The 25,656-nt window shown below is 34.4% G+C and overlaps 6 protein-coding genes across 6 annotated transcripts; all 6 read right to left on the reverse strand.

Moving 5' to 3' along the window:
- Positions 1 to 789: 789 nt before the first annotated feature.
- BX664DRAFT_279006 (glutamine-fructose-6-phosphate transaminase) lies at positions 790 to 3,635 on the reverse strand. Its single transcript, XM_051541431.1, has 6 exons — positions 3,538 to 3,635; positions 3,351 to 3,448; positions 3,070 to 3,203; positions 2,039 to 2,980; positions 1,306 to 1,959; positions 790 to 1,220 (listed from the first exon to the last, which is right to left on the reverse strand). The coding sequence occupies exons 1-6, from the start codon at positions 3,552 to 3,554 to the stop codon at positions 990 to 992; spliced, it is 2,076 nt and encodes a 691-aa protein (XP_051402299.1). The 5' UTR covers positions 3,555 to 3,635; the 3' UTR covers positions 790 to 989.
- A 478-nt stretch (positions 3,636 to 4,113) lies between these two features.
- On the reverse strand, positions 4,114 to 5,637 carry BX664DRAFT_330734 (uncharacterized protein). The gene is made up of 6 exons (XM_051545022.1): positions 5,266 to 5,637; positions 4,996 to 5,159; positions 4,816 to 4,927; positions 4,680 to 4,737; positions 4,553 to 4,587; positions 4,114 to 4,481 (listed from the first exon to the last, which is right to left on the reverse strand). The coding sequence occupies exons 1-6, from the start codon at positions 5,614 to 5,616 to the stop codon at positions 4,125 to 4,127; spliced, it is 1,077 nt and encodes a 358-aa protein (XP_051402300.1). The 5' UTR covers positions 5,617 to 5,637; the 3' UTR covers positions 4,114 to 4,124.
- Positions 5,638 to 5,881: 244 nt separating this feature from the next.
- Positions 5,882 to 7,877, reverse strand: BX664DRAFT_330736 (nitrogen permease regulator 2). The gene is made up of 7 exons (XM_051545023.1): positions 7,364 to 7,877; positions 7,175 to 7,283; positions 6,966 to 7,102; positions 6,776 to 6,873; positions 6,561 to 6,694; positions 6,374 to 6,491; positions 5,882 to 6,311 (listed from the first exon to the last, which is right to left on the reverse strand). Exons 1-7 carry the CDS (start codon positions 7,742 to 7,744, stop codon positions 5,981 to 5,983), a joined length of 1,308 nt encoding a protein of 435 aa, XP_051402301.1. The 5' UTR covers positions 7,745 to 7,877; the 3' UTR covers positions 5,882 to 5,980.
- Positions 7,878 to 9,012: 1,135 nt separating this feature from the next.
- Positions 9,013 to 12,781, reverse strand: BX664DRAFT_330740 (uncharacterized protein). Its single transcript, XM_051545024.1, has 2 exons — positions 12,467 to 12,781; positions 9,013 to 12,358 (listed from the first exon to the last, which is right to left on the reverse strand). Exons 1-2 carry the CDS (start codon positions 12,757 to 12,759, stop codon positions 9,070 to 9,072), a joined length of 3,582 nt encoding a protein of 1,193 aa, XP_051402302.1. The 5' UTR covers positions 12,760 to 12,781; the 3' UTR covers positions 9,013 to 9,069.
- Positions 12,782 to 13,039: 258 nt separating this feature from the next.
- On the reverse strand, positions 13,040 to 16,670 carry BX664DRAFT_260446 (large subunit of carbamoyl-phosphate synthase; the record flags this gene model as incomplete). The annotated part of the gene is made up of 4 exons (XM_051540632.1): positions 13,040 to 15,422; positions 15,512 to 16,013; positions 16,112 to 16,435; positions 16,517 to 16,670. 4 exons carry the CDS (start codon positions 16,668 to 16,670, stop codon positions 13,040 to 13,042), a joined length of 3,363 nt encoding a protein of 1,120 aa, XP_051402303.1.
- Positions 16,671 to 19,659: 2,989 nt separating this feature from the next.
- On the reverse strand, positions 19,660 to 24,966 carry BX664DRAFT_261305 (uncharacterized protein; the record flags this gene model as incomplete). The annotated part of the gene is made up of 16 exons (XM_051540672.1): positions 19,660 to 19,803; positions 19,863 to 20,186; positions 20,447 to 20,530; positions 20,600 to 20,755; positions 20,819 to 21,033; positions 21,126 to 21,421; positions 21,509 to 21,617; positions 21,736 to 22,044; positions 22,417 to 22,680; positions 22,747 to 22,982; positions 23,118 to 23,464; positions 23,539 to 23,874; positions 23,934 to 24,000; positions 24,065 to 24,145; positions 24,247 to 24,524; positions 24,628 to 24,966. The coding sequence occupies 16 exons, from the start codon at positions 24,964 to 24,966 to the stop codon at positions 19,660 to 19,662; spliced, it is 3,585 nt and encodes a 1,194-aa protein (XP_051402304.1).
- Between the last annotated feature and the right edge of the window lie 690 nt (positions 24,967 to 25,656).

Below are 25,656 nucleotides of genomic sequence, written 5' to 3' on the forward strand. Positions count from 1 at the left end.
CGAATAGTTTCAAAGAATACTAATAGTAATAGAAAAGAATGTGTTGGTATTTAACAATGAGTAAACAAAAAGAAAAAAAAAGAAAAAGAAGAGAAGCAAAGCGTTATCTTGCAACAAAAAAAAAAAAAAAAAAATCCCCACACACGCACAACTAATGTTTTCAATCCCCGTCTGAGAGGCACATTTTCATTGGCTTATCTTCACATTGAACAAACCTCCTTGAGAAATTACTCAAAAAAAATACAAAATGATGGTAGAAAGGCGGAGAAGGAAAATATACATATATATGTAGAAGTAAACATGAAGTATGAAAGCATAAACGCTAACCAATGAGATTAGCCCCGCACTTCTCTTGTATAAATTAATAGAAATGAATAATGATATGATAGGATGATATGATCCTTTTTAAATTTACTCTGTAAATGCAATAATAATTTAATACTTTTCAAAAGGGTAAAAATAACAGAAGATGATTTCTTTTTATGTTATGTCCAAATTGAATGTGATAATTTCTGATCCCAAGCAAGATGAAATGGAATCACCGCAAATATATTCAAACCCTAACCGCAGAAAAAGAAAAAAATAAACGCATGGAAAAAAAAAACTAGTAATTGAATGACAGATGGATGATAACCTTTACATAGTAACGAATAAAGAAAACATTTGAAGCATTTGTCTTTTTATTTACAAAAAACCATTGGTTGAACTAAAGACGATGATGAGGAAGAGACAAATTGTGATATCAAAAAAGAAAAAAAAAAAAAAGCAAAGAAAGGGAAAAGAGGGAATGGAAGATGCTGATAAAAGGTGTTTAAAAAAAAAGTGGAATTTGTTTGTGTGTAAATATGTCAACTAGCTAAACTACGATGATATTCTTCTTCTATTCGACAGTAACACTATAAGTGAATACAATAAATGATTAGTTATATTATACTTTCACCTTTTTTTTCACTTTTTCCATCATAATCCTATTATTATTATTTTTTTGTTTACCTCTTGGCCAAATTTCTGGGGAAATCCACATCTTGACCCTTGAGAAGAGCAAGATAGTAAGACAACAATTGAAGAGGAATGATATTCACCAAGCCTTGTAAACAATCAGTAGTTTGAGGGACGGGAATAGTCTTGTATCCACTGATAAGATCAGTATCACCATTGTTACAGATAATGATGGGTTGTCCCTTACGAGCTGTCACTTGTTGCAAAGCACTTTGTACTTTCTATAAAATAGGTAATAACAATAAATAATATTAATTCATTTGAAACCTATAACCATCTATCCTTTTTTTTTTTTTTTTTACTTACAGGATAAAGAGAATCCTTGGTCATGATCAAAATCACAGGCATATTTTCATCCACCAAAGCCAAAGGACCATGCTTAAGTTCACCAGCCAAAATACCTTCACTGTGCATATAAGAGATTTCCTTGATTTTCAAAGCACCTTCCAAACAAGTAGCATTTTGATAACCACGACCCATAATCAACAAACTCTTTTCCTTGGCCAAAGTTTCAGAGGACAATTGTTGCAAGTTGGCAGCTTCAGCAAGTACTTCCTTGATATGACCAGGTAAACGGTAAAGACCATCAATGATTTCCTTACGACGTTCAATAGTGGACACACGATCTTCAGATAATTGAATGGCCATCATGACAAGAGCAATATATTGAGAAGTATAAGCCTTGGTACTAGCCACACCGATTTCAGGACCAGCATTAATATGGACACCACAGTGAGATTCACGAGAGATGGAAGAACCGACAGTGTTGGTAATACCTACACTGAGAGCACCTCGTTCAAGACAGTAACGCATGGCAAGGATGGTATCAGCAGTTTCACCAGATTGAGATACAAACACGCACACATCATCACGGAAAATAGGGGTACGACGATCCAAGAAATCAGAAGCAAGATCAATTTGAGTAGGAATTTCAGTCAATTCTTCAAAAATACCACGAGTCTAAAAAAAAAAAAAATAAACAAATACAAAAGCATGAGGAATCATTGACAACCCACGTGTTTTTTTATGTGTAACTTACAGCCAAACAACTGTGGTAAGATGTACCACAAGCAATAAAGACAATACGACGGGCACGACGAATGATATTGAGATAACCACGAAGACCACCCAAAGTCACCTTGTGGTTTTCAAAGTTGACACGACCACGCATAGTGTTGACGACAGATTCAGGTTGTTCATAGATTTCTTTTTGCATAAAGTGATCAAAGGAACCCTTCATGATTTCAGCCAATTCGATTTCCAAGGTTTGAATAGAACGAGTAGCAGCAGAAGGAGTACCACCATTTTCATCACGACGGAGACGATGGATGTGGAGTTCACCATCAGCAATATGAGCAATATCATCATCTTCCAAGTAAAGAACACGCTTGGTATGTTCAACAATGGCAGCAGCATCAGAGGCAAGGAAATATTCAATAGGTTGAGGAAGACCATCTTCAGACAAGAAAGCACGAGATTGGCTACGGTGCAATAATTGAGGTTGTCCATCGGTAACACCTAAAAAGTTGTTGGAATCCTTGGAGGTGGAGGTAGGAGCTTCCAAAGGATTACTGAATTCCACATCTACGAAATCAACCTTGAGTTTCTTGGCAGTCTTGACACCGACCAAAAGAGGAGAACCACGACGAGTAGCGACAACTTCATTGGGGAAATGAATACTCTTGAAAATGAATGCGAAACTACCTTCCAATTCCTTGGCAACAGCCTTGACCAAAGTGGTGAAATTGAAACCCGGCGAATCCTTTTGAGCTTCATAGATATATTTAGTGAGCTTGGCAACACATTCGGTATCAGTGTCTGATTCAAAAGTATAACCCTTCTTGCCCAATAATAACTTGATTTCTTTGTAGTTGGTGATGATACCGTTGTGAACAATAGTGAATTCATTGTTGTTATCAGAACGATGAGGATGACAGTTTAGTTGAGAAGGTTGACCATGAGTAGCCCAACGAGTATGAGCCTATGTAAACATAGGGATGAGTTTTTGATTGATGACGTTTTTATTTATTTTTATTTTTATTTTTATTTTTTTTTTGATAAATCACTTACCATACCACAGTGACTAATAAAAGTCTTGTTGAAATCAATATCTTGTTCATTAACCAATTTCTTGAGGGCAGCCACCTTACCCACTTGCTTGATGATAAGAGTAGAATCTTCACTATCACCATCACAAGCAAAACCTATTGAAAAAAAAAGAATTATGGGATAAACAAAAAGGATTAGGAAAAAGAAGGAGAGAGGGGGGGGGGAATAATAACAATAATAAACAAATATACACACTACTCTCTCTCTTTTTTTTTCCAATCATGATTTTTTTTAATACTTACCAGCAGAATCATAACCTCTATATTCCAAACGAGATAAACCATTCACCAAAGTGTCCATAATGAAACGTCTATCTCGTTCCACCAAGTAATTAAGATAACTATCAAGATGATGATGAGATGATGATGATGATGAATATTAGATTGTCTTTTTTTTTTTTTTTTTTACTTGTTATAAAAAAAGACTTACCCAAAGATACCACACATATTATTTGTTTGAAAGGATAAAAAAAGATGAAAAAACGCGTCTATAAAGAAAAACGACAAAAAAAAAAAGAAAAGAAAAAGAAAAGAAAAAGAAAAGAAAAAGAAAGATATAAAAATAAAAAAAATAAAATGAGAAAATTCATCCTTATTTTTATAGTGTATAAAAAAAAAATCCGCGGGCGACCAAAAAGTTCCATCCGAGGAACGCAAACTTACTGCACTAAAAGGGCAAAGGGGGGGAGCGGAATGAAAGTTTATAATTATATACTTCACACCCAGCTAATCAATGATTTCAATCTATTTTTATCTTTGGAGTTGTTCAGTGTAAATTTTTTTTTTTTTTATCAATGGATCTCCTCCGTTCTATCTTAAAAGTCGATATGAAAGCGTGGATTATTTACCACGAGCTAGACAATGCAGTATTTATCATGGTACAAGAATTCCAGAATCCCTACTAAATATATACACAGATCATCATCATCATCATGCCTACATATTTTTTTTTCTTTGTTGTTTATGTATTTATTTATTTATTTATTCATTTTTGTAATAAAAAAAAAAAAAAAAGATCTATAAAATCAACATGACTAATAATGCTATGGTGGCTAACTTAACAGTTGTCTTTAACACCAAAGAATCGTTTGCATCGCTAGAAGATTTGTTGTTATTACTATTAGTACTATTGTTGGAATCATTCTTCATATTTTCTTTGAAAGTGGCTTCATGAGAAATATTGCCACATTGACTTGTCAATGTCAAATTATAGGCTCCTTTCAATACAGGTAAAGCATTTACAGCAATATCCACACCAGCTTGACTAATATCATGTTCCAATGAAATGCCACCCACCGTTGCTGATGATGCATTTCCTGCCCATCCTTTAATTGTATTTTCAATACTGGTTGTAGTCACAGTGCCCGATGCAAGCTATATTAAAAAAAAAGTTTCAATTATTCATTTTTTTTTTTTAAATTGATATAAGAAACCTTTCACTTTACCTTCCAATCAAAAGTGTCGTAATTCCAAATGACAGCTAGCGGAAGATTAAAAAAAAAATGATTATTGTTGCTTAGTTACCCAACAAAAAACCTGATAAAAAAAAATATCATTATCAATTTAACTTACGAATGAATCCAAGTTGCTTCACTACTTCTCTGACTCGATCATCCATATCACCGTAAGGCTAGAGAATAATAATAAAGAAAAAAGGGCTTAGTACTTCTTTTAAGAAAAAAAAAAAAAACAAGAATCATCCACTTACGGGACGCATAAACCTTGGAGACAAGCCAATGACTTCCTTAATTGCTAATTCAGTCCATTTCAGCTCCGCAATGATTTGTTCATTGGTTTGAGATGTTAATAATTGATGGGACCTAAAAAAAAAAAAAGAATAAGTCGACAACCAAAAAAAAGGGGGGGGGGGGGAAGAATAACAACTTACCATGTATGGATACCGATTTCATGACCATCATCATGCAACCGTTTCAATAGATCAGGATATTGAATAACTTGACCACCAATAACGAAAAAGGTAGCTTTGATATTGTTTTGTTTCAAATAATCATATAATTTCACACTAAAGGGAGAAGGACCATCATCATATGTCTAAAAAAAAAAAAAATACATCATCATCATGACAACGAGGGGGTTAAAAAAAAAAGGTATTGTTAGTAAAGTTTTTTTTTCATGATGATGATGATGATGAACTTACAGGAGCCCAATTTCCTTTTTGACAAGTAGCAATATCAGTGGTGCGTAAACATTGAGAAAAAGACCAGTGACAATAAGTATCCTGAGCACCGGGAGGAGGAGGAAGGAGAGAACCATCAGGACCCTTGACAGAAACAGGAGCTGGCGGTACAGTAGCATTGTTAACGAGTTGTCGCCATTCAGGTTTGATTTGAGGTACAGAAAGTGGAGTAGGATACTTGTTTTTCCAAGGGAAATTGTTTTGAGGAACATAGGTAGGTTCGCCACTGATGGATGTAGGTGATTGACTATGTACTTGGTCGATCAAACCAACGATAAGAATACTGGCTAAATATAACACTTGTTTGATCATCGTCGTTTCTTTTAAAAAAAAAAAAGCAAAAGAAAGAAAGAAAGAAAAAGAACAGAATATATATATAAAAAAAAATAGGAGATTGAGAACAAAAAAATAAAAACGATTTTCCTCTGACTAAAAAAAAAAAAAAAAAAAAAAAAAAAAAAAAAGGATCAGACAACCTAAAAATAAAGGGGATGGAAACTTCAGAAAGCTGGGACATTTATTAGTTACAATTTGTCTAGAAAGGTCGGATTCCCGTTGCACAAAAAAAAAAAGGACATAATATCAAATATGTACACTTTATTGTGAGTGAAAAAATATATAAAAATAGTTTTTCTATCTAAGCCTAAACTAATGTATTAATCTAAACTAGACTGATCTATCGTTCAATAAACCGAACACACCATTCATCTTTATTGGTTGTATCGAACAAAGGGAGTTCTTTGGTCTGGTAGCCTAAATGTTCATCCAGTTCTTGAGGTGAACATTTCAGTTGAGTACATATTTCGTCGTAATGGTGTTGTCCATCTAGATATTGAAATAATTCTGGATAAATCCCCATACCAGTATTCCTATTGATCAAACTTTGTTGTTGTTCCACCGTCGGGAACACAGATCGACCTTCTTGTTGTTGATGACAGTTGACCAAGATAGGGTATTTGTGTACTCGATAAATGAATCCTTTGATTACTCCAAAGGAGATAAATCGTCTAATATATAAAATAAAATAATAATCCGTAAGTCAAAACCGCTGACTATATATATATTTTACCTGATATCAATGGGAAGCGTATTCAATTGATTTTCTTCCATCCAATCTTTGACTGATATACCATATTGTAATCCACTATAAAGAGCAAATACCCGAGATAGTAATGGTACCGTAGCACCTAAAATAAAAATCATAGTCATCAGTCTAAAATGATATTATATTATATCTATTCTTAGTGACGACTTACCAGGTAAGGTAATATATTCCAAACATTCTCTACCAAGACCAGACTTTTCATCCAATAATCTTGTTAATTCCGGTTGGATAGCATATACATTGCCGAATTGAAAGATATCTGTCATCACAATACAACCATAATATCTAAAGAATAAAGAAAAATTTATATGTAATGTCAGAAAAGAGCGAATGTCATATCCTTCCTCTCTCTCTCTCTCTACTTACAATAGGTGTTCCATACAAATCTTTGTCCATTCAGGTTTGACATTGGTCAATTCAGATATCTTTTTCACATGATTGATCCCATTGATATGTTTTGCTACCTAAAAAAAAAAAAAAAAAAAAAAAAAAAAAAAAAAAAAAAACCTTCATACATCTCTTATATCTACTTTCCTTTTTTTTCTCTTTAGTATACCTTTTGTACAGTGATATCCCAATTAGAATTCATCATTTTGTTCACATCTAGAGTTGTCACAGGTACTTGATAATCATAAACAGGAGGAGGATTTGGATAAGATGGAAATAGTTTGAGATTGATTGTATTAAAGGTATCTAATGAATATAAAGTCGTTTATTGAGTTTATCCATCCTATCTTTTTTTTTTTTTTTTTTTTTTTTTTTTACTAATGGGTATCTGGCATTCGCAATAACTATTGAGATCTTCATATAGTTGTTCAATAACATTTTGGACGGTTTTCGATTCAACGTCTTGAGATAAAAAATCACATTCTAGCTATTGAAAAAAAAAAAGAAAGAAGAATGAGATATAACATATTTTTTATTTTATTTTATTTTATTTTATTTTATTTTTGCCTCCAATCCTTCTAAGACACGTGAGAGTTTGCGAACAACAGCTTCATAACTAGTGGTTTCGGCCTGGTCATCAAAGATAAAACAAAGATTGAAACGAAATTCATTTCGAAGGTGACGATATTTTTCATGGTCGTGAAGAACAACAGGACATCCCATCACTTTGTAGTTACCAGTACTAATGGTCACTAGTCGTTTATAAAGTTGATTCTTCGGTATGATATATTCACTGATGGCTTCAAAATCGATCAAAGGTTGATGTTCTTGTTGTTGTTGTAAAGTGATACTTCCTTCTGGTACTTGATGTTTCACCACCGTTCCTTTGATGATATCAAATACTGCATAGAAAATCCCATGGATTCTTGGAAATCCTTGAAATTCCATCGAGTTATAACATTTAAAAAAAAAAAAGGGTTTAAGCGAGAAAAAAAAAAGCAAAAGAAAAAAAATGGAGGCGGAGATTTCCCTGTTTTCACCTCCGGATGTCGAATTACATAACGAAAAAAACCTAAAATTGCCAAGCGTGATAAGAGAGAGAGAAACAAGATTTTATTTATATCATGTTTGGCGTTTCAAAAGGTAAAGCCCCATAAAAAAAAAAAAGGGATGATCTTTTTTTTTTCCCATGATAAACAACATATCATCTTGCATGAGTTAAATATTTTATGATACACTATTTATTTATTTATTTATTTTTATACAAGATAAGTTAATAATAAAAAGAATAAGGATGATCATGATTTGAAAGACTACTACTACTTGTAGTAGGAGAAGGAGTCATGAATGAACTAGGAGATACTAAAGATGCAGCTACCTGTGATGCTGTAGATTGAACAGATGATGTAGAAGAAGTAGAGGTGACTCGTCGTCGACGTATCAGTGTACGATGACCTTGATCATATAACCAACATCTTGTACAATATTCTTGACTGGTTAGAAATCGATTACAAGTTGAACATCGAGTATGACATGATGAACAAAACCAGTCTGTTCCTAACACTCGGTCGCATGATCCACATAATACTTTGTCTTCTTCTGTATTTATCATTAAAGGTGATGATGGTGGTGATGGTAAATAATTCATGATGGGATATATATATATAAAAATAAATAAATAATGGGTATGATATATATATATATATTTATTATATATATATAGAAGAAATGTCTAAAATGAATTAAAAAAAAAAAAAAAAAAAAAGAAAAAAAAGAAAAAAAAAAAAGAAAAAAAGAAGAAAAAAAAAAAAGATACTTTCAATGGATTAACGGAAGAGTTCCTTATTTATAGTAAAAGAACCGGACATATGACTTGTGTCAAAAAACGGGTTGTTGCCGAGTTGCAAACTTGTCTCACATTCAAAAGGTTCTTCCCCTTTTCTTTTTCTTTAACTGCATTAAATGTTACACCTATTTCTTTTTTCAACCCAACAACTTACATTTGTCAATGCAAAAGAGGGAGAACGATGCAAAAAGACAACAAGATTCCACGTGATACCGTTTGTTTCTTTCCTGTCCGCGCGCACCATCATCATCCTTTTTTTTTCACTCCGAGAATAACAAATAATCATGTAAAAGACAACAAATTAGAATGAAAAAAAAGGGGGGGAGACAAACAAATCGTTTAATAAAAAAAAAAAAAAAAAAAAAAAAAACTGGTTCAACAATGAATACATCAAAAATCAAAACCCAGATTACTATAACTACTATCATCACGTTTTTAAACTAACTGGATAACCTTGTCGTTCCAATGTCACCAAAATTTCTTGATAGTCAGATAGCAATAATTGACGATAATCTACTTGATCCGACAATGTCGTAGCTACAAAAGCCAAGACTCTGGAATAGACCCGATGACCCAAAGACACAGAAGCATACTGAGATAAAAATGATTGATAAAATGGATAAAAAGGTACATCAGCTTGACGAGTATATTTTGAAGATCTTATCCATGCTTGTTCCAAAGATGTTGAAGAGAGATCATGTTGTTCTTCTAATAAATTCATCCATTCATCTATACATATAGATAATTCTTCATCCCAAAAGATTTCTCGGATTTCTGGTAATATTCCATGTTGACCTTCACGATCACCCACCAAAAACAGTTTCATCAATGTCACTAATATCATACTATGATCCATACGATGTCGATAATATTGCCATATTGTTCGTAATGTTTTCGTCACCACGTTAATGATTCGTTGTTGTTGTTGTTGTTGTGTCGATCCATGTGGCTGTTGTTTTTCTGTTCTTAATAGCTGCTGTGTCACCCGTGACTTGTCCCAATAATATATTTCATCCACAGGTGATAATAGCCATGCATCCACTTCCATAAATAATCCTTTCTTGGGGTAACATAAAGTAGTAATAGCTTGACCATTTATATCCATCAGTGCCTTGGACAATTGTACATCACTTTCCTGTATATAAAAAGATTCCAAAGTCGAATCACCATCAAAATAACAGAATATACACATCTGCATGAGCGCCCGCGCTAGCCACGTTTCCACAACACCTGCATGTAAACTGCTGACCACCTTTCCCACCGTCACGTCATCTATACCACGTTTTTTTTCCAAATGGTTATTGTGCCAGAGATAATATACCATTCTTCCATAGAAATCATCATGACACTGGTCCACCAGAAAATCCAAAGATTTCCAATACGTTTGAGCCTGTTCCATCATACTTGTATTCATTCGGAGTTTTGTAAAGTACAACCATAATTGCATGTATCGTAGTATCCAATGACTTGATTGTCCTTGATATTGATTTATTTGTTGTGCTTGCATGACCTTCCAAACTTCTTGCAGCGTATCATTCGAATCTGGTGGGAATTTGTCGAGATAACTTGTCCATGTTGATAAATAACCCAAACAGCTACCATGCAGCATTAGATGCTTTGTTGTTGTTGTTGTTGTAGTCGTCATCGTTGTACAAAGTAACGCGGTGATTAAAGGTACAAATGCTGTCGGTTGATGCCAATTGATCGTGTGAGCAGGAATTGTTTTGTGTGGATCGGCTGCTGCATGCAGTAATACCTCTAATAATCCGATCACCGTGGCCGCCCGGTCCTTGATGATGATGACGATACTGTCTGTCTTGATCATGTCATTTTCCTTCGTGGCCAAAATCAACCATTGCATCATCGTGTCTTGTAAATCAGTTAATGTTGGTACTACAAATCCATAACAGGCAAGCACTCGGAGCACCTTGATACTTTCGATTTGAACTTGGTAATCACCTTGTGTGACGGGTGTGGTCACCAACCATGGTAAGGTCAATGTTGTTACCATATCTTTCATATCCATTGCCACTTTTTTGCTACCTTGTACCACCGCCATCAATAATTTTAATACACATAATCGATGATAAGCTTCTTCTTCTTCTTCTTTTTGTTGTTGATCATCCAACCATCCAATCGTAAGATCCAATACACCACTGGTCATTATTTCTTCACAAACATCTTGTCCTTTCATTTCCGCCATACATGTCAAAAGATATACCATACGTTCCATAGATATACGATCAGATACACGTACATCACTGTCCACTGCCATCAGATAACCAAGTCGTGCCAATATATTCATTTGTATTAAACCGGCTACTATATCACGTTCTGCCAAACTGACATCATCCTCCTTTTCATCATCATCATCATCACCACGATTAGTTGACTTCATCGTCTTGACCCATTCCTTGGTTGTTTGTTGAGTTTCCGTGAGTTCAGGTTGAGCAATATGACCAAGCCAAGTGTTGAATGCCGCCAATTTTGTTTCTTCATCCATTGTGTCTCGTCGATTTATTGTCACCAAAGATACCAAGGCTTGAATGGCACTGATCACCACCACCAGATGACTGTCATCTAAAGCAGATCGAAAATATACAGCTGCAGCCACATCACGCCGACGAAAAACTTGAATAATGGCCAAGTTTTGTTGTAAAGAAAGATCCTTCTTGGCTTGTTCCAAAATACGAGTCAAGATGTTGAGAATCAGAGCTCTTTGGGATGGCACTTGACTTCGCACCAAATAAAATAGTTCCGCCAATGTATATCCAGCTTTGTCAGGTTGATCACCATGATGATGTAATTCTTGTTTTCGAGGTTGATCATCATTGTTCATCACCACCCGTCCTTGGAGATCGAATCGAAGTTGTCGGTAAATAGGATCCACACCATCTTCCATACTATCTTTCTTATCCACCTTGAATCGATCATCCATCCATGCCAATTTATCGCTTTCCAAAGGAACGTCCGCAAAATATTTGTTTTTCATTGCCCATAAATCATCATCTTTATCATCGTTGTTCATTGTTGAAGATGCTGTTTTGCTATGTTGTTGATGTCGTTTGTGTAAATAAGCGATGGAATCAGCACTAAGGCTACTCAAAATATCATCACGAGCTGCTTGAATTTCATCCTCTGTCATGGCTGCAATTCGTTGATTGTTCTCATCCTGGTAAGTTTCTGAAGTAGTTTCCTTGATATCATTGGAAAGACCTTGTTGTGATGATCGTTGTAAATAGGCGATGGAATCAGCACTCAGGCTACCAAGAATTTCGTCACGAGCTGCTTGAATTTCATCCTCTGTCATGGCTGAGATACGCTGAATGTTTTCATCTTGATAAGACTTGGATGATAAATCAACAGGCTTGTTGTCATTTGAGGACTTGAGTTTATTCATTTTGAAGACACTGCGATGTACCGGCTGAGGAAATCCATATTGTTGTTGTTGTTGTTGTTGTTGTTGAGGATTCATCATAGGTGCCGACACCTTGTCCACCGAATGTTCAGTCACTTCACCAAGTACATTACCTAGCATGGAGGTGAGATCTAGCATTTTCTTCATGGCAGGTACGTGAGGTTGATCTGGGTGAGGATCCATTACTGGTTCATAGCTGAGTTGTGGATCTTCTTGTTGACTTGATTCCAATCCAGGCATATTTGGTTCTTCCAGTTCAGGCATATCTGATGTTGTTTCAAGTTCTGGCATCATGTTACTATTGTTGTATCAAAAATAAAAAAAAAAAAGAGAACATGAGTTATTTTTCTAGAGATTTTTTTTAATTGTAACAACCGATCCAAATAATTCCTCCATGTTTGTTTACCTTGAAGGAGATCTACCTTTGGCAAGATCAGCTATTGTAATGACAGATTTCTTTGATAAAGGTATATCTGAAGTTGTTTTTGCTGCTGCTGCTGTTGCTGCTGCTGCTGCTCGACGTTGGGCAAATAAACTGGGTTTCTTTTTACTGGAAGTTTCAAAACTTGGAGGTGGTTTGCGCGAGACTGAAGCGGACGAGACTTGATTAGAATGGAAGAATTCATGTTGCAATTGTTCAAGATCTTCATCCTGATCATACTGTTGTGATAGTTTCGATCGTATATTAGTATGATTCATGACAAATACAAATCAACAAAAAAAAAAAGAAAAGAAAAGAAAAAAAGAGAGACAAAGAAGAAATGAAAGAAGAGAGGAGAAAAATAGGGTAAAAAAAAAAAAAAAAAGTGAACTCCGGTTTCAACAGAAATTTCAAATATATGATTTTTTATTATTATTATTATTCTATGAATGGAGAAAAGAAAACTGATGCATAAAAACTAAAAAAAGATAATTTTTTTTTAAAAAAAAAAAAAAAAAAGAAAAGAAAGAAAAACATGATAATAAAAAAAAAAGAAATCTAAATCTTGGTAGATACAAAGTCACTCCATCGCTTGACTTCACTAGGTAATTCACCAGGTTGTAATTTGGCCAATTCAGTAGACTTTTTGACATAAGCATCAGCAAACAAACGAGCAACCTTGGAATCATTCAATAATGGAATACCGAAATCAACAGCAGCACGACGACAGATATAACCTTCATCATATTGATCAGGGGCACGAATCTTGGCAAGATGCATGACAAAGTCAATACCATTGTCTTGGAAGAGAGCATTCAATTCACGTTTGTTTTCAGCCTTTTCAGCCACAGGGAGAACCACAGATGGAATGTTGGCCTTTTCTTGTAGTACTTGTTGATCTTGTTTGGTAGGTACAAAGATAGGATGACCCATATCATTATGGAATACCTTGGCTACATGAAGATAATCGTCCAAATCCGTTACATCATCACCACCCATCAACACACCAGCACCAGGAGTAGGGATACGGAAGTTTTGAGTAGATTGAATAGATGCCCAGTAAGCTTCATACTTATCCTTTCCGAAACAAGCCACTTCACCAGTAGATGCCATTTCAACTCCCAAGAAAGGATCAGCTCCTTGTAAACGGGTCCATGAGAATTGAGGTACTTTGATGGCTTGGTAGTCATATTCTTTCTTCATCAAATCAACAGGTTCTGGTATACTTTTACCAGCCAAAGCACGAGTAGCCACATCGATAAAGTTGACACCAAGTACCTTGGAAACGAATGGGAAAGAACGAGATGCTCGCAAGTTGCATTCAATCACCTTGAGGGCGGTATCATTGTTGATGTCTTGTTTAATCACTTGCATGTTGAAGGGACCAGTAATTTCAAATGCCTTGGCTACACGATCAGCAATATCCTTGAGACGATCCATCACATCTGCACTGAGATCACGAGGAGGTAAGATCAAAGTAGCATCACCAGAATGAACACCAGCATTTTCTACATGTTCAGACACAGCATGCACGAGCACTTGGCCCTTATGAGCAACAGCATCAACATCGATTTCTTGAGCACCTTGGATAAACTTGGTGATCACCACAGGATGAAGAGGAGACACATTAGCAGCTTCGGTTAGATTCTTCTTCAATGCTTCAGGAGTATAGGCAACGTTCATAGCAGCACCAGATAACACGTAAGAGGGACGTACAAGTACAGGGTAACCAACCTTATCAGCAAATCCATAAGCCTCATCCACACTTGTTAATTCTTTCCAGGCTGGTTGATCCACACCGATCTTGTCAAGCATCTTTGAGAATTGGAATCGATCTTCAGCAGCATCAATCATCTTTGGAGAAGTTCCGAGTACATTGATGTTGTTGTCATATAATTTCAATGCGATATTTTGAGGTAATTGACCGCCAACACTGACAACCACACCCTTGGCAGATTCCTTTTCAGCAATATCCATCACACGTTCAAAAGATAATTCTTCAAAGTAGAGACGGTCACATTCATCAAAATCGGTAGAGACAGTTTCAGGATTGTAGTTGACCATGACAGTTTTTTCGCCAACATCACGAAGACCACGGATACAAGAAACACCACACCAATCGAATTCAACAGATGAGCCAATACGATAGACACCAGAACCAAGTACCATGGTTCCCTTATCATCAAAAGTAACATCATCAGAAGTAGCGTTGTAACTAGTGTAAAGATAGTTGGTATGAGCAGGGAATTCAGCAGCCAAAGTATCAATACGCTTGACAAAAGGAGTAATAGCATGTTTCTTTCGAAGTTCACGTACAGCCAATTCTTCAGCACCTAATAACTTGGCCATTTGCACATCAGAGAAACCAGTCTTCTTGGCAGCCTTGATCAAATCCACAGGAATAGATTCCAAGTCAACACCCTTTGTTTCAGCAAGTTTGTGATGGACATTGGCGATATTTTGGAGCTTGTGTAAGAACCATTTGTCAATTTTGGTCAAATCATGAAGATGGTCAACGGTGTATTTTTCACGAATAGCCTTGTCTTGCGAAAGCATCACTTGACCAATAGCAAACAGACGACGATCAGTAGGGTCAGTCAACACATCATCGACGTCTTCGAAAGCAGCAGGAAGAGCTTGGAAACCTTGCCAGCTAGGATCCACTTGACGGATAGCTTTTTGTAAACTTTCTTCCCAAGTACGACCAATAGCCATGACTTCACCAACTGATTTCATAGAAGATCCAATGTGACGATCGACATATTGGAACTTACCCAAATCCCATCGAGGAATTTTGGTGACAATGTAATCCAAAGAAGGTTCAAAGCAAGCAGTAGTTGTTTTGGTGACAGCATTTTGAAGACTAGGAAGAGTATGACCCAAACCAATCTTTGCAGCAATGAAAGCAAGAGGATAACCAGTAGCTTTGGAAGCGAGAGCACTAAAAAAAATAAATAAATAAATTTAATAAGATATTCTCTTAAGTCTTTTTTTTTATTATTTTTTTTTTGTATTTTTTTTTTTTTTTACCTTGAACGACTAAGACGAGCATTCACTTCAATGACCTTGTATTCCAAACTTTCAGGATTCAAAGCATATTGAACATTACATTCACCAACCACACCTAAGTGACGAATAATTTTGATGGCAGCCGTACGAAGCATATGATATTCTTCATCAGATAAGGTTTGGGAAGGAGCCACAACAATAGATTCACCAGTATGAATACCAAGAGGATCAAAGTTTTCCATATTACACACAGTAATACAATTATTAGCAGCATCACGAACCACTTCATATTCCACTTCCTTCCAACCCTTCATTGATTTTTCGACCAAAAGTTGAGGAGTTAAAGCAAGAGATTTAGTAGCAAGAGATCGTAATTCAGCTTCATTGGCAGCAAACCCAGATCCGAGACCACCAAGAGAGAAAGCAGATCGAACAATAACAGGATAACCAATCTCACCAGCGGCATTTAAAGCTTCATCAACACTTTCTACAGCAGTTGATTGGGCAACAGGAATGTCGATTTCTAAATAAAGCAAAAAAAAAAATTAAGAGGGAGATGAGTAACAATGAGTAAAAAAAAAAATAAAAAAAAAAATAGTAGTATTATTATTATTATTTTACCATTAAGAGCCTTAACAAATAAATCACGATCTTCAGAAGTAACAAGAGTTTGAATAGGAGTACCAAGTACCTTGATACCAAGACGATCAAGAACACCCATACGATCTAATTGAATACCACAATTCAAAGCAGTTTGACCACCAAAAGTAAGAAGAATACCATCAGGACGTTCACGTTCCAGAATATGTACTAAATATTCAGGAGTCACAGGTAAAAAGTAAACTTGATCAGCCAAAGAATGAGAAGTTTGAATAGTAGCAATATTGGGATTGACAAGAATAGTTTCAACATTAGATTCACGTAAAGCCTTAATAGCTTGAGAGCCTATATTACAAAAAAAAAAAAAAAAAGAATTAAGCTATCTATCTATCTATATATATATATATCTATATATATTGGTTTTACCAGAATAATCAAATTCACCAGCTTGGCCAATACTAAGACCACCTGAACCAACAACAAGAACCTTTTTGACATCCACTAAAGGAACATGACCAAGGATTTCTTCAGATACTTGAACAGCAGCACCATCACGAGTAGAAGAAGAAGAAGATATCATAGAAGTAGAGAAAGGACGAATACCAAGAGGAGTAACATGAGTAGATTTGATAGAAAGACGAGATAACGTAGGCAAAACACCACGAGTGACAAGGTTTGATTTTTTTTGAGAAAAACGAAGAGTAGAAGAAGAGGTAAAGGAAGCACGGGCCACCAAAGAAGAAGAAGGCTTGAAATGATGTTTTACTTGAGAAGAAAGACGGCTATACATATTCACTTGATAAGAATGTTGTCAATATAAGTTTTGTCGAACGCAAGAAGACCAGAGGTAATCAAATAAAAACCACAATTCATGTAAAAATTAAGAAAAGAAAAAGGTAGAGTTATGAGTTTTTCTTTTTGTTGTGGGGTAAAAAGAAAAAGACGTCAATGAAAAAAAAAAAGAGAAAGTAATGCGTTTATTTATTTTGATAATAAGAAAGAAAAAAGAAAAAAAGAAAAAAGAAAAAAAAAAAGGAGGGAAAAAAAAAATACTAGTTAATTTTATAGAAAAAGAGAGAAAAAAAAAAAGTGACTTTTTGGAGGGGCAGTGTGAGTCATCATAATGATTCATCTTTTTCATGGCATCTGTGCTGTCAGAATCTAACTCCGAATTTCCATTTTAGGAATCGATAAAGTTTTTCATTTTCTATCCATCAAATGTAGATCATTGAGATGAAAATTGGAACAAAAAAAAAAGATTTAGTGAATCGAATAGGAAGACATCTTTTTTTTTTTTTTTTTTTTTTTTTTTGCAACTTACAGTATAATCATTAAAACACGTTTTCATTACACAAAGCAGTGATGGAGTCTTGCCAAGTGTCCAGATGGCTGTCCATTGATCACCGTATTCATGAATAAGGCACAGATGTTTCGAGAGGAATTAACGTCACGTATGTACGCTATACTAATGTGCAATCACTGCAGTAACTCTACTTTGTTCATATTCTTGTATCCATGCCCAGAGCAAACTGATGACGATGTGTGTAGAACTCATCCATGTCGATCGGTATTAATCGTCCTTGACTATCACCTTTCTTAAGTAGAAGTTCGGCACCCTTCAGCTAGCACTGCAGGCTTCCTTTTGAATACATTTCGTCCAAACGTTGCAGAGCCAAAGACAACTAATGGAACTTTGGAGGGTTCATGTGTAACTTCGGCCTTCTTCCATTTTTCTATTTGAGAAAATTAAGGATCAATATGATTTTTGTGTGTATGTTCGATCAGACAAACTTACGACTTTATACTTGTTTTTTCATACCTTCTTTCTTCGTTATTAAGCCCTCTTCTTCTTCGCCGTCCTTGTTGCTGGCGTTTTCTTCTCCGTTGTCGACCTTTGTGGTTTAAGAACTTTAAACCTCGAATTTCATCCTGATCATAAAATTGCTTCAATGCATCCAAGGCGTCCAAAGTCGTGTCGATGTAGTATTTCCTCCATAGTTGTAATGCGGTTTGTACTGATGGATGATTCCATAACTTGAAGTGACGATGGTTTGGTTGAATTGTTTTTGCCGTGCTTTAGTTTGATGACTAGTTTTCTTTTTTTTTTTTTTTTTTTAGCGTTCTATTTTAAATGATAGTATGGTTGTGCAGAGCATATTTACTGTTGCTATTTTTTAATTTCCATTGATGTAATGAATCATCATTATTATCATATTGATTTATCATGTTGGACGATAAAAGAGTGTTTTGACTTTTTTTTCCGAAGAAAAGAAGAAAAGAAAAAGAAAATGCTGTTCTATCAGAAGGCGACTAGAATAAAATATTTTGTATTTTATCAGAAATTTGTACAGTGACTGACGACAATGTTCCATCATCCATTATACAATCATACAATCATCCATCATCCATCATCCATTCTATAATCATCCAACATATAATCATCCAACATATAATCATCCATTATCACATATCATCCAATATACAATCATCCGTTATCACATTTCATCAATCATCAATCGTCAATCAATCGATACCTAAAAAAGTATGGACAACACCCAAAGCTGCTAAAAATATGATAAGCCCATGTTACTTTTCTTTTGTGTCTTTTATTATTAATAAACAAGTTATCATCAATATGTTATGTGTTTTTAATGTACTCTACTGACATCTCTGGAGAGATATCTGAAAAAGTAGTAATGCGACATTCATTTTGGGAAAGTACGATATTTTATTTTATATATAAGAAGATTTGCCACTCTGAAATAATGGTATAAAATACATATAATATGATAATAAGGATAAAAATAAAATAAAAAAAAAGGTATACTAACTAATAATAATAATAATAATCATAAGATAATATATAAATCATAAGCATATTTAACCCCCTTCTATGCCGCTTCCTTTGCTGATGGTAGATCGTCGATTTGCAGATCGTAAATTTCGTTCAAATAAAGGTGGCCTTTTACTTGTTTTTCTTGTTCTTACTAAACGAGTGGATTGAGTTGATCTTAATAAAGATATCGCATGACCAGCAGATGACTAAAAAAAGAAAAAGAGAGAGAAAAAAAAAAAAAGGTGAGTAAATACATATAACAAGATCTACTCTTTTTTTTTTTTTTTTTGGGTCTACTTACTGGTGGTGCTGAGATAGGGGTTCCAACACCATATTCTGTTGGTGCAAGCATAGGTGCAGATACTGGACCACGATCTATATCATAACCATGTTTGGTCGATACTTTCAAATCCCTATTTCCATGATGTTCCATAGTTCCATTTGTATTGGTCATTGCTGTCAAATCACCATCATTTTGTATCGAGTTCAACATTCGTTGAGCACGTAAGGATATCGAGTCAGCATTTTGTAAAGAATGAATACTAACAGATCGTTGTCGTCGTCCACGTTCACTTTTTCTTCTTGTCTTCACTTCTAAAGTTCCCGTACGTAGTTTTTCCATCAAACTATCCATGATCGATTTTTCTTGATCTGCACTTGCATCTATCAATAGAAAAAAAAAGAAAAAGAAAACGAATGAATTGAGTCATCTGATAAAAAAAAAAAAGGATAATCACTTACAGTTATTGGTATCAACACCTTTGAATTTTGCATATGAACCACTTCGAACCCTTGTTCTTCTTTCCATTTCCCTGATCTTTTGCTTTTCCAACCGTTCCTTCTTTTGTTGCGCCAATTTTGCATCCAAAGAACATTTCTATAGATATAATAATATATGAATAATTATAATATATAAGAAAAATAAGTCTGGCTTACCTCCCATGTTGTTGTAAATGTCTTGAAGATACCAAAGAATTCATCAGGTGGCATGGTCACAGGATCTTCGCCATAAAATCGGACAACTTGTTCATAACTTTCAGTCATTTTGTCACGTAAAAGATATACTCTTTTGAATTCAGTGGTGGCTTCCTCATAGAACCGTTGCATTACTTGACCAAACAGATCGCCTGAAGAAGTATTATTTGTATGTTGTTTGAGTTCATTTTCCAAAGTATTCAGTCCATCTTCAAGTTCACGGAATTCATTGTTGATTTCTGTTCGTGGTACTAAAGGAAAATATTCAAGTAGAAGGGTATAAGTCTATTAGGTAGCCCAGTTTGACTTTTCCTTTTTTTTTTTTTTTTTTTTTTTTTTTTTTTACTTTTGTAGGCTTTTCCACAATCATCCAGTTCATCCAAAAAGTCCGTTGTTTCCGGAAAGTTTTGTTCCACAATATCAACCAAAAAATGAAGTAAAGTAGTTGAAGATGTTGCACCTTTTGTATCGATTAACTAACATCATCAAAAAAAAAAGTTTGAAAAATATGAGTGATCATTTGATAAATCGATTTTATATGATACCTTGTTAATGCTTGCAATTTTAAATCCAAATGCTCCACCTCGATAGGTTTGACCATTCAAAAAATTGCCAAGAAGCAGAATAAGCTATAAAAGAAAAATGAATTAATTAATAAAAATACAACTCAAACTGTCATTCCCAAACTCTTTTCTTACATGTAATAATCTTTTAAAATTTCGAGCATGTTCCAATGATAAAGAAGCATCAAAAACCGCCGTCATTTGTTGATGAAGTTGTTGATATCTTTCCCAAAATGTAACCCTGAATAACATATTTTCGATACGTTCCTTCAATCGAGGAATTTTCATCATCTATTTCCAAAGAGAAAAAATATTCAACAACTCTTCAGTAGTATAGATTACATTCACACTTACTTCTAGGCAGAACTTATCTGGTGGTGATAAATCCAAAAGTTCTCCAGGGGAAGCATTGGTATAAGAAGCAAGTTTTCCGGTTTCTTCGGGTGTTGGTAAAAATTTCAATAGATTTGATAAGATTTGTTCATCTTCAAAGTAACTGTCCATGTTGAGTATACCTGGACGAATATTTTCAAAAGAGATTTTCTTGGTCATGCTCGTGATGAAGATATCTATAATAATATAATAAGAAGAAGAAGAAAAAAGATATGGTCAATCTTTTTCTGTTTTTTTCAATTTTTTTTTTTCTTTTTGGTTTCCTTACTCAAGTTATACGCCTTTTTTGTATCTAATACCTGCACTCGCTCCTTGGGTCTATTCATTTGTAAATGCACAGCGGGTTTTTGAGCAAATACCCTTTCAATATCTTCAAAGACACCAGCTTGGGCAAGTTGTAGTTCCAATAGATGATCCAATGATTCTGCGTTTCCAGTGCTACTAACTTCAGCATCCAAATGATTCCAAACAGTAGAATTGATCTTGGTTACATTCATCTTTTCCCATTCTACAAATTTCAGCTTTTGCTTGGCTTGAAATGAACTAGACTTGCGATTGGTTAAACTGAGGAAAGGAGGAGTTGGCGTTGTTGCTCCACTTGCTGTCACAGATAAGGACCCAACAGATCCACAATCAGAGTTGGCAGTTGACAAATCATAAGCTCCCATTAGTGGTATCGGTGGTGGTGGTGGTGGAGGAGGAGGCGGAGGAGGAGGCAGAGATGATGATGATGACGATGATGCCATTCCAACGGCAGTTACTATAGAAAAAAAAAAAACAAGAAGAAGAATGTATTAACTATCTTTCCATTTTAACCTTTTTTCCCCTAATTGATTCAAATAATTTTATACTTTTGTTTTCTTTTTTTTTCAACTTACGTGGAGGAGGAGGTGGTGGTGGTGGAGGAGGAGGAGTGAGTATTGATGAAATAGTTGGCGAAGGTGGTGAAGTAGGTGGTGGTGGTGATGAGGATCCTTCTATAACTTGTGGTGATAAGGAAGACGTTGATGCTGTTGCTGATGAAGGCAATAGAGTCAATCTGCTGGAAGAATGATCTTGATTTTCAATAGAATGCAAGCTTGTAGTTGATTCAAAAGGAGAAATCAATAAAGCCGATGGAGTAGGTGATCGTGGTGAGAAAATATGGTCGCCATCGATCGATAATGGCGAGGTCAAAACTGACATATCTGGAGGTGGTGTGATTTCGTCAGTGTCGTTCCATGGTGATTTCAGATGAGTAGTAGATTGTATAACGAATGTATCCACGTGTCCAATTGAACTTGAATGTTGATGTCTTGATGATGATAATGATGATGATGATGGAGATGTAGATGTTGTACTGGCCTTATCATCATTACTACTACGTTTCGACAATGTGCTACTTTTCTTTGAATTTTGGGAAGTTGACCGACGGACAAAGCTACTGACAGTTGATCCAATCTTTGCTCGTAGTGATTGCTTGAATGTTTCGGATATAGCGCTTGGTGGTGTAATAGGTGCATCATATCTATCATTGTTGTTGGATGGCATGGTAAGACTAGGTAAAGCTGAATTCCTACGCATTTTAGTGATATCTAATTCTGCCCGCACTTTTTTGCTACCACGTAATCGATGCCGTTTTGTTGTTGGTGATCCGTATTCCGTCAATTGCCGTACAGTACCATATAATCGTTTGGTCTGAGAATCCATTGCATCTAAAGTGTGTTGATATTCAAGTTCAAGATCGCTGAGTCTTTGTTGTAACATGGTATTAGTTTGATTGGCAATACGAAGAGTTCTTTCCAAAGAATCATTTTTGTGTTTAAGCTGTCCAACCAATCCACCTAATTTCATATGAATATACATTACTTTTTCATTGTTCCAAATATATATGTATATGGTTTCCTTACCTGCTTTTAAATCTACTTGTTCCCGAAGTTCCGCTTCACGAGCTATAGCATTGGCCGCTTCTTCTTTTGCTTCCTGAGCTTCTTTTAATGCTTGTTCAAGTTTGTCGTTTTCAGCAAATTTTGTCATAAGCTTATCCACAGTAATTCCATAAGTTGTTGAAAAATCATTGGGTGCCCCTTTCCGATCCAATACGATTTGATTGACTACCGATTCTATTAGCTGATAATATCGATTCCTAAGATGTCATAATAATAATAATAATAATAATAACAATAATAATATATAAGAATTCATATCATTTGCCTATTTTTTTTTATTTCTATCTTTCTTTTTATCTTTACATTTTTTTTTTTTTTTTTTTTTTTTTTACCTTTTGTCGTTATCACACTGAATCATTAATAGATGTTGTAATATACTATGAAAGAATTCGTAAGCACGAGTACCAGTAAGAGAAGCCAAAATTCTATCAAGCATATCCTTTGGGTCAATAGCATCATTGATATCCAAGTCACCGTAGATAGATTCATTGTCATTTTCCTCCAATTCCCAAAATTCATCAATTTTTCGATTCAATAGTTCATTGTTGAATAAAGCCATTTTTTCAAATATTTGATCAATACCACCATGATGAAGTTGATTCCGGAGAGATACACGTACATGAGTTTCTTCCATAATTTCAGGATCCACAATTGCATTGATGAGCAAAACATTAGCTAACTAATATATATATGAGTTTAATAAATAAATAAATAAATAAATAGATAGATAGATAAAAACAAGATCATTATTACCGAGTATTCCAAGAGAATGGTGTCAGGATTTTTGGTACCATCAGTCAAAATAAGATCCTTGCTTACACCAACCAGGGAGCCCATTTTTCCACGACCATCAAGTGCCTTTTCCACTGAACGAAGCCAAGTATCAAATCGTCCATATTCATTTCCTTCGTAACCTCGAAGTAATTCCATCGCTTGTAGTACCATAGTATGACCAGTGGGTATATCACAATAACATAGAAATGTTAAAGTATCGCATGCCATCTTTCTTGCTGGAACAAAGGGAGATAACATAGATAATACTAAATTATCCACACATAATGATCCATCTAATGCATCTTGAATACCATACTATTGAAGAAAAAAATATATATAAATATAAATCTTCCATTGAATCTCTTTTTACATACCACATTATTCATCATAGATTTCAAACATTTGATAATTTCTAGTTCAATTTGACATGCATGTTGATCTCTATTAAATAAAAATAAACATTAGGGTATAAAATGATATGATATTTTATATATATATAAATTACCTGTGAGGATTTTTATTGATACCAGCCAATTCATTGGCAATAATTTGCATTCCACGTTCTTCAATAAACTTGCGTACCCATCTATAATAATGATAATAATAATAATAAAAAAAAAAAAAAAAGAGTACGTTAATCCAGATTTAAAATATTCTTCTTACTATATAATTTACCATCCATCTTACCCGATCGGCATAGTGGTTAATTGATGACCGACATCTGAAACTGAATCAATCGTTAGTTTCCCTTCCCTATTTGGATCCAGGAACAAATCAATATAATAGGTAGGTGATCGTCGTTTTGGTTGAGAGTTCTTTGATTGTTTGCTTTTGACTTTGTTTTTGCTTTTCTTCTTATTGATCATTGAGCCTAATTTTGTGAATTGACTTTCATTACAAAGAATCCACCATTTGTTGTCTATAGGTAATTTTGGTATATCAATCAAATCCAATTCTAGTCGTTTCTATTTTATCAATAAAAAAAAAAAATGATATTATTAATTTTTTTTTTTTTTATGATAACCGTAAGAAATAAATAAATAAATAAATAAAAAAAAAAAACTTTACTGCAGCATCGTGGAATAAATGTTCAATTTCTAGATCTGGAGGCCGTTCAGGAGTATCTATTCTAACAGAGGTGGCGTTGCGTCGTTGAGTTAGATTTGGAAATATAGGTGTTTCATGTTCTTCATAGTCATATGTTGGAAAATAACTTTCATCGTTTAGTGCCGTCGGAAAAAAAGTTACATTACCATGGATAGTGGAAGAGAGATTAGGTTGAGCCAAAGCTGATTTGAGAGGTTTAGAGAGTGCATGGGGTGGACGAAAATTAGTAGTCAAAGTGTTGATAGAAGCACTACGCTTCCGCAGTGACGATGTCGTTTTTGTTTGGCGTTGTCCACTCATGGCTATATTTCATGCCATAGATAAAATGTATATAAAAAAATGAGTCAGAAATAAATAATAGATGGATGAGAAAGAAAAAAAAAAAAAAAGGGGAGAAAGAAAAGGAAAAAAAAAAAAAAAGCATAATGAAAAAAAATAAAAATAAATAAATAATATAGTTTTATGAAAAAATCGTGGCATTCTCGGAGTATAAATAGGCTCAGCCGCTTTGCCAATCAAAGAGAGGTTTAACCTCTTCTTCTTACTGTATCAGAAAAAATCATACATTTATCACAAAAAGGAGATCATATAATTGATGATCTATAAACATATTTTTTAAATAATTGTTTTATTATTGAATAAATTCACGATTTTGCTCCCAAAAAAATGGTTCCTGAATAGGAAAAGGATTTACAGTACTATTTATGGTTATCATTGTCGTTAGAAGAACAGCAACTTCATCTAATGTCGTTTTTTATCAACAATACAGGTTATCTTATATTAATAACAAAAAAAAAAAAAAAAAAAAAAAAAAAAAAAAGAAAAAAAAAATTATCATTGATATTATTCGAATGATTAGTTTTTGTTATAAAAATACTTTACTAAGAAACTTAATTCATATTATTTTTTTTTCTTTTTATTAAATTGTTTTTCTTTTCTTTCTTTTATTTACGTTCTACAATGATTATCACTTGATAAAATATTATAAAA

The sequence above is a fragment of the Halteromyces radiatus genome (assembly GCF_025201355.1).
Source record: "Halteromyces radiatus strain CBS 162.75 chromosome Unknown BX664scaffold_3, whole genome shotgun sequence".
NCBI classification, from domain to species: Eukaryota; Fungi; Mucoromycota; class Mucoromycetes; order Mucorales; family Cunninghamellaceae; genus Halteromyces; species Halteromyces radiatus.

Excerpts from the sequence above, each read along its gene's own strand:
- BX664DRAFT_279006 (XM_051541431.1), bottom strand. Across the intron at positions 2,981-3,069 it reads TTATTAGTCACTGTGGTATG|GCTCATACTCGTTGGGCTAC; the intron begins GTAAGTGATTTA and ends ATGTTTACATAG. Across the intron at positions 1,960-2,038 it reads CTTACCACAGTTGTTTGGCT|ACTCGTGGTATTTTTGAAGA; the intron begins GTAAGTTACACA and ends TTTTTTTTTTAG.
- BX664DRAFT_330734 (XM_051545022.1), bottom strand. The coding sequence starts at position 5,616 with ATGATCAAACAAGTGTTATATTTAGCCAGTATTCTTATCGTTGGTTTG. Across the intron at positions 4,588-4,679 it reads GAAGCAACTTGGATTCATTC|CTGTCATTTGGAATTACGAC; the intron begins GTAAGTTAAATT and ends ATCTTCCGCTAG. Across the intron at positions 4,482-4,552 it reads ACGACACTTTTGATTGGAAG|CTTGCATCGGGCACTGTGAC; the intron begins GTAAAGTGAAAG and ends TTTTTAATATAG.
- BX664DRAFT_330736 (XM_051545023.1), bottom strand. The coding sequence starts at position 7,744 with ATGGAATTTCAAGGATTTCCAAGAATCCATGGGATTTTCTATGCAGTA. Across the intron at positions 6,492-6,560 it reads GGAATATATTACCTTACCTG|GTGCTACGGTACCATTACTA; the intron begins GTAAGTCGTCAC and ends TTTTTATTTTAG. Across the intron at positions 6,312-6,373 it reads ACGCTTCCCATTGATATCAG|ACGATTTATCTCCTTTGGAG; the intron begins GTAAAATATATA and ends TTTATATATTAG.
- BX664DRAFT_330740 (XM_051545024.1), bottom strand. The coding sequence starts at position 12,759 with ATGAATCATACTAATATACGATCGAAACTATCACAACAGTATGATCAG. Across the intron at positions 12,359-12,466 it reads AAAGGTAGATCTCCTTCAAG|TAACATGATGCCAGAACTTG; the intron begins GTAAACAAACAT and ends ATACAACAATAG.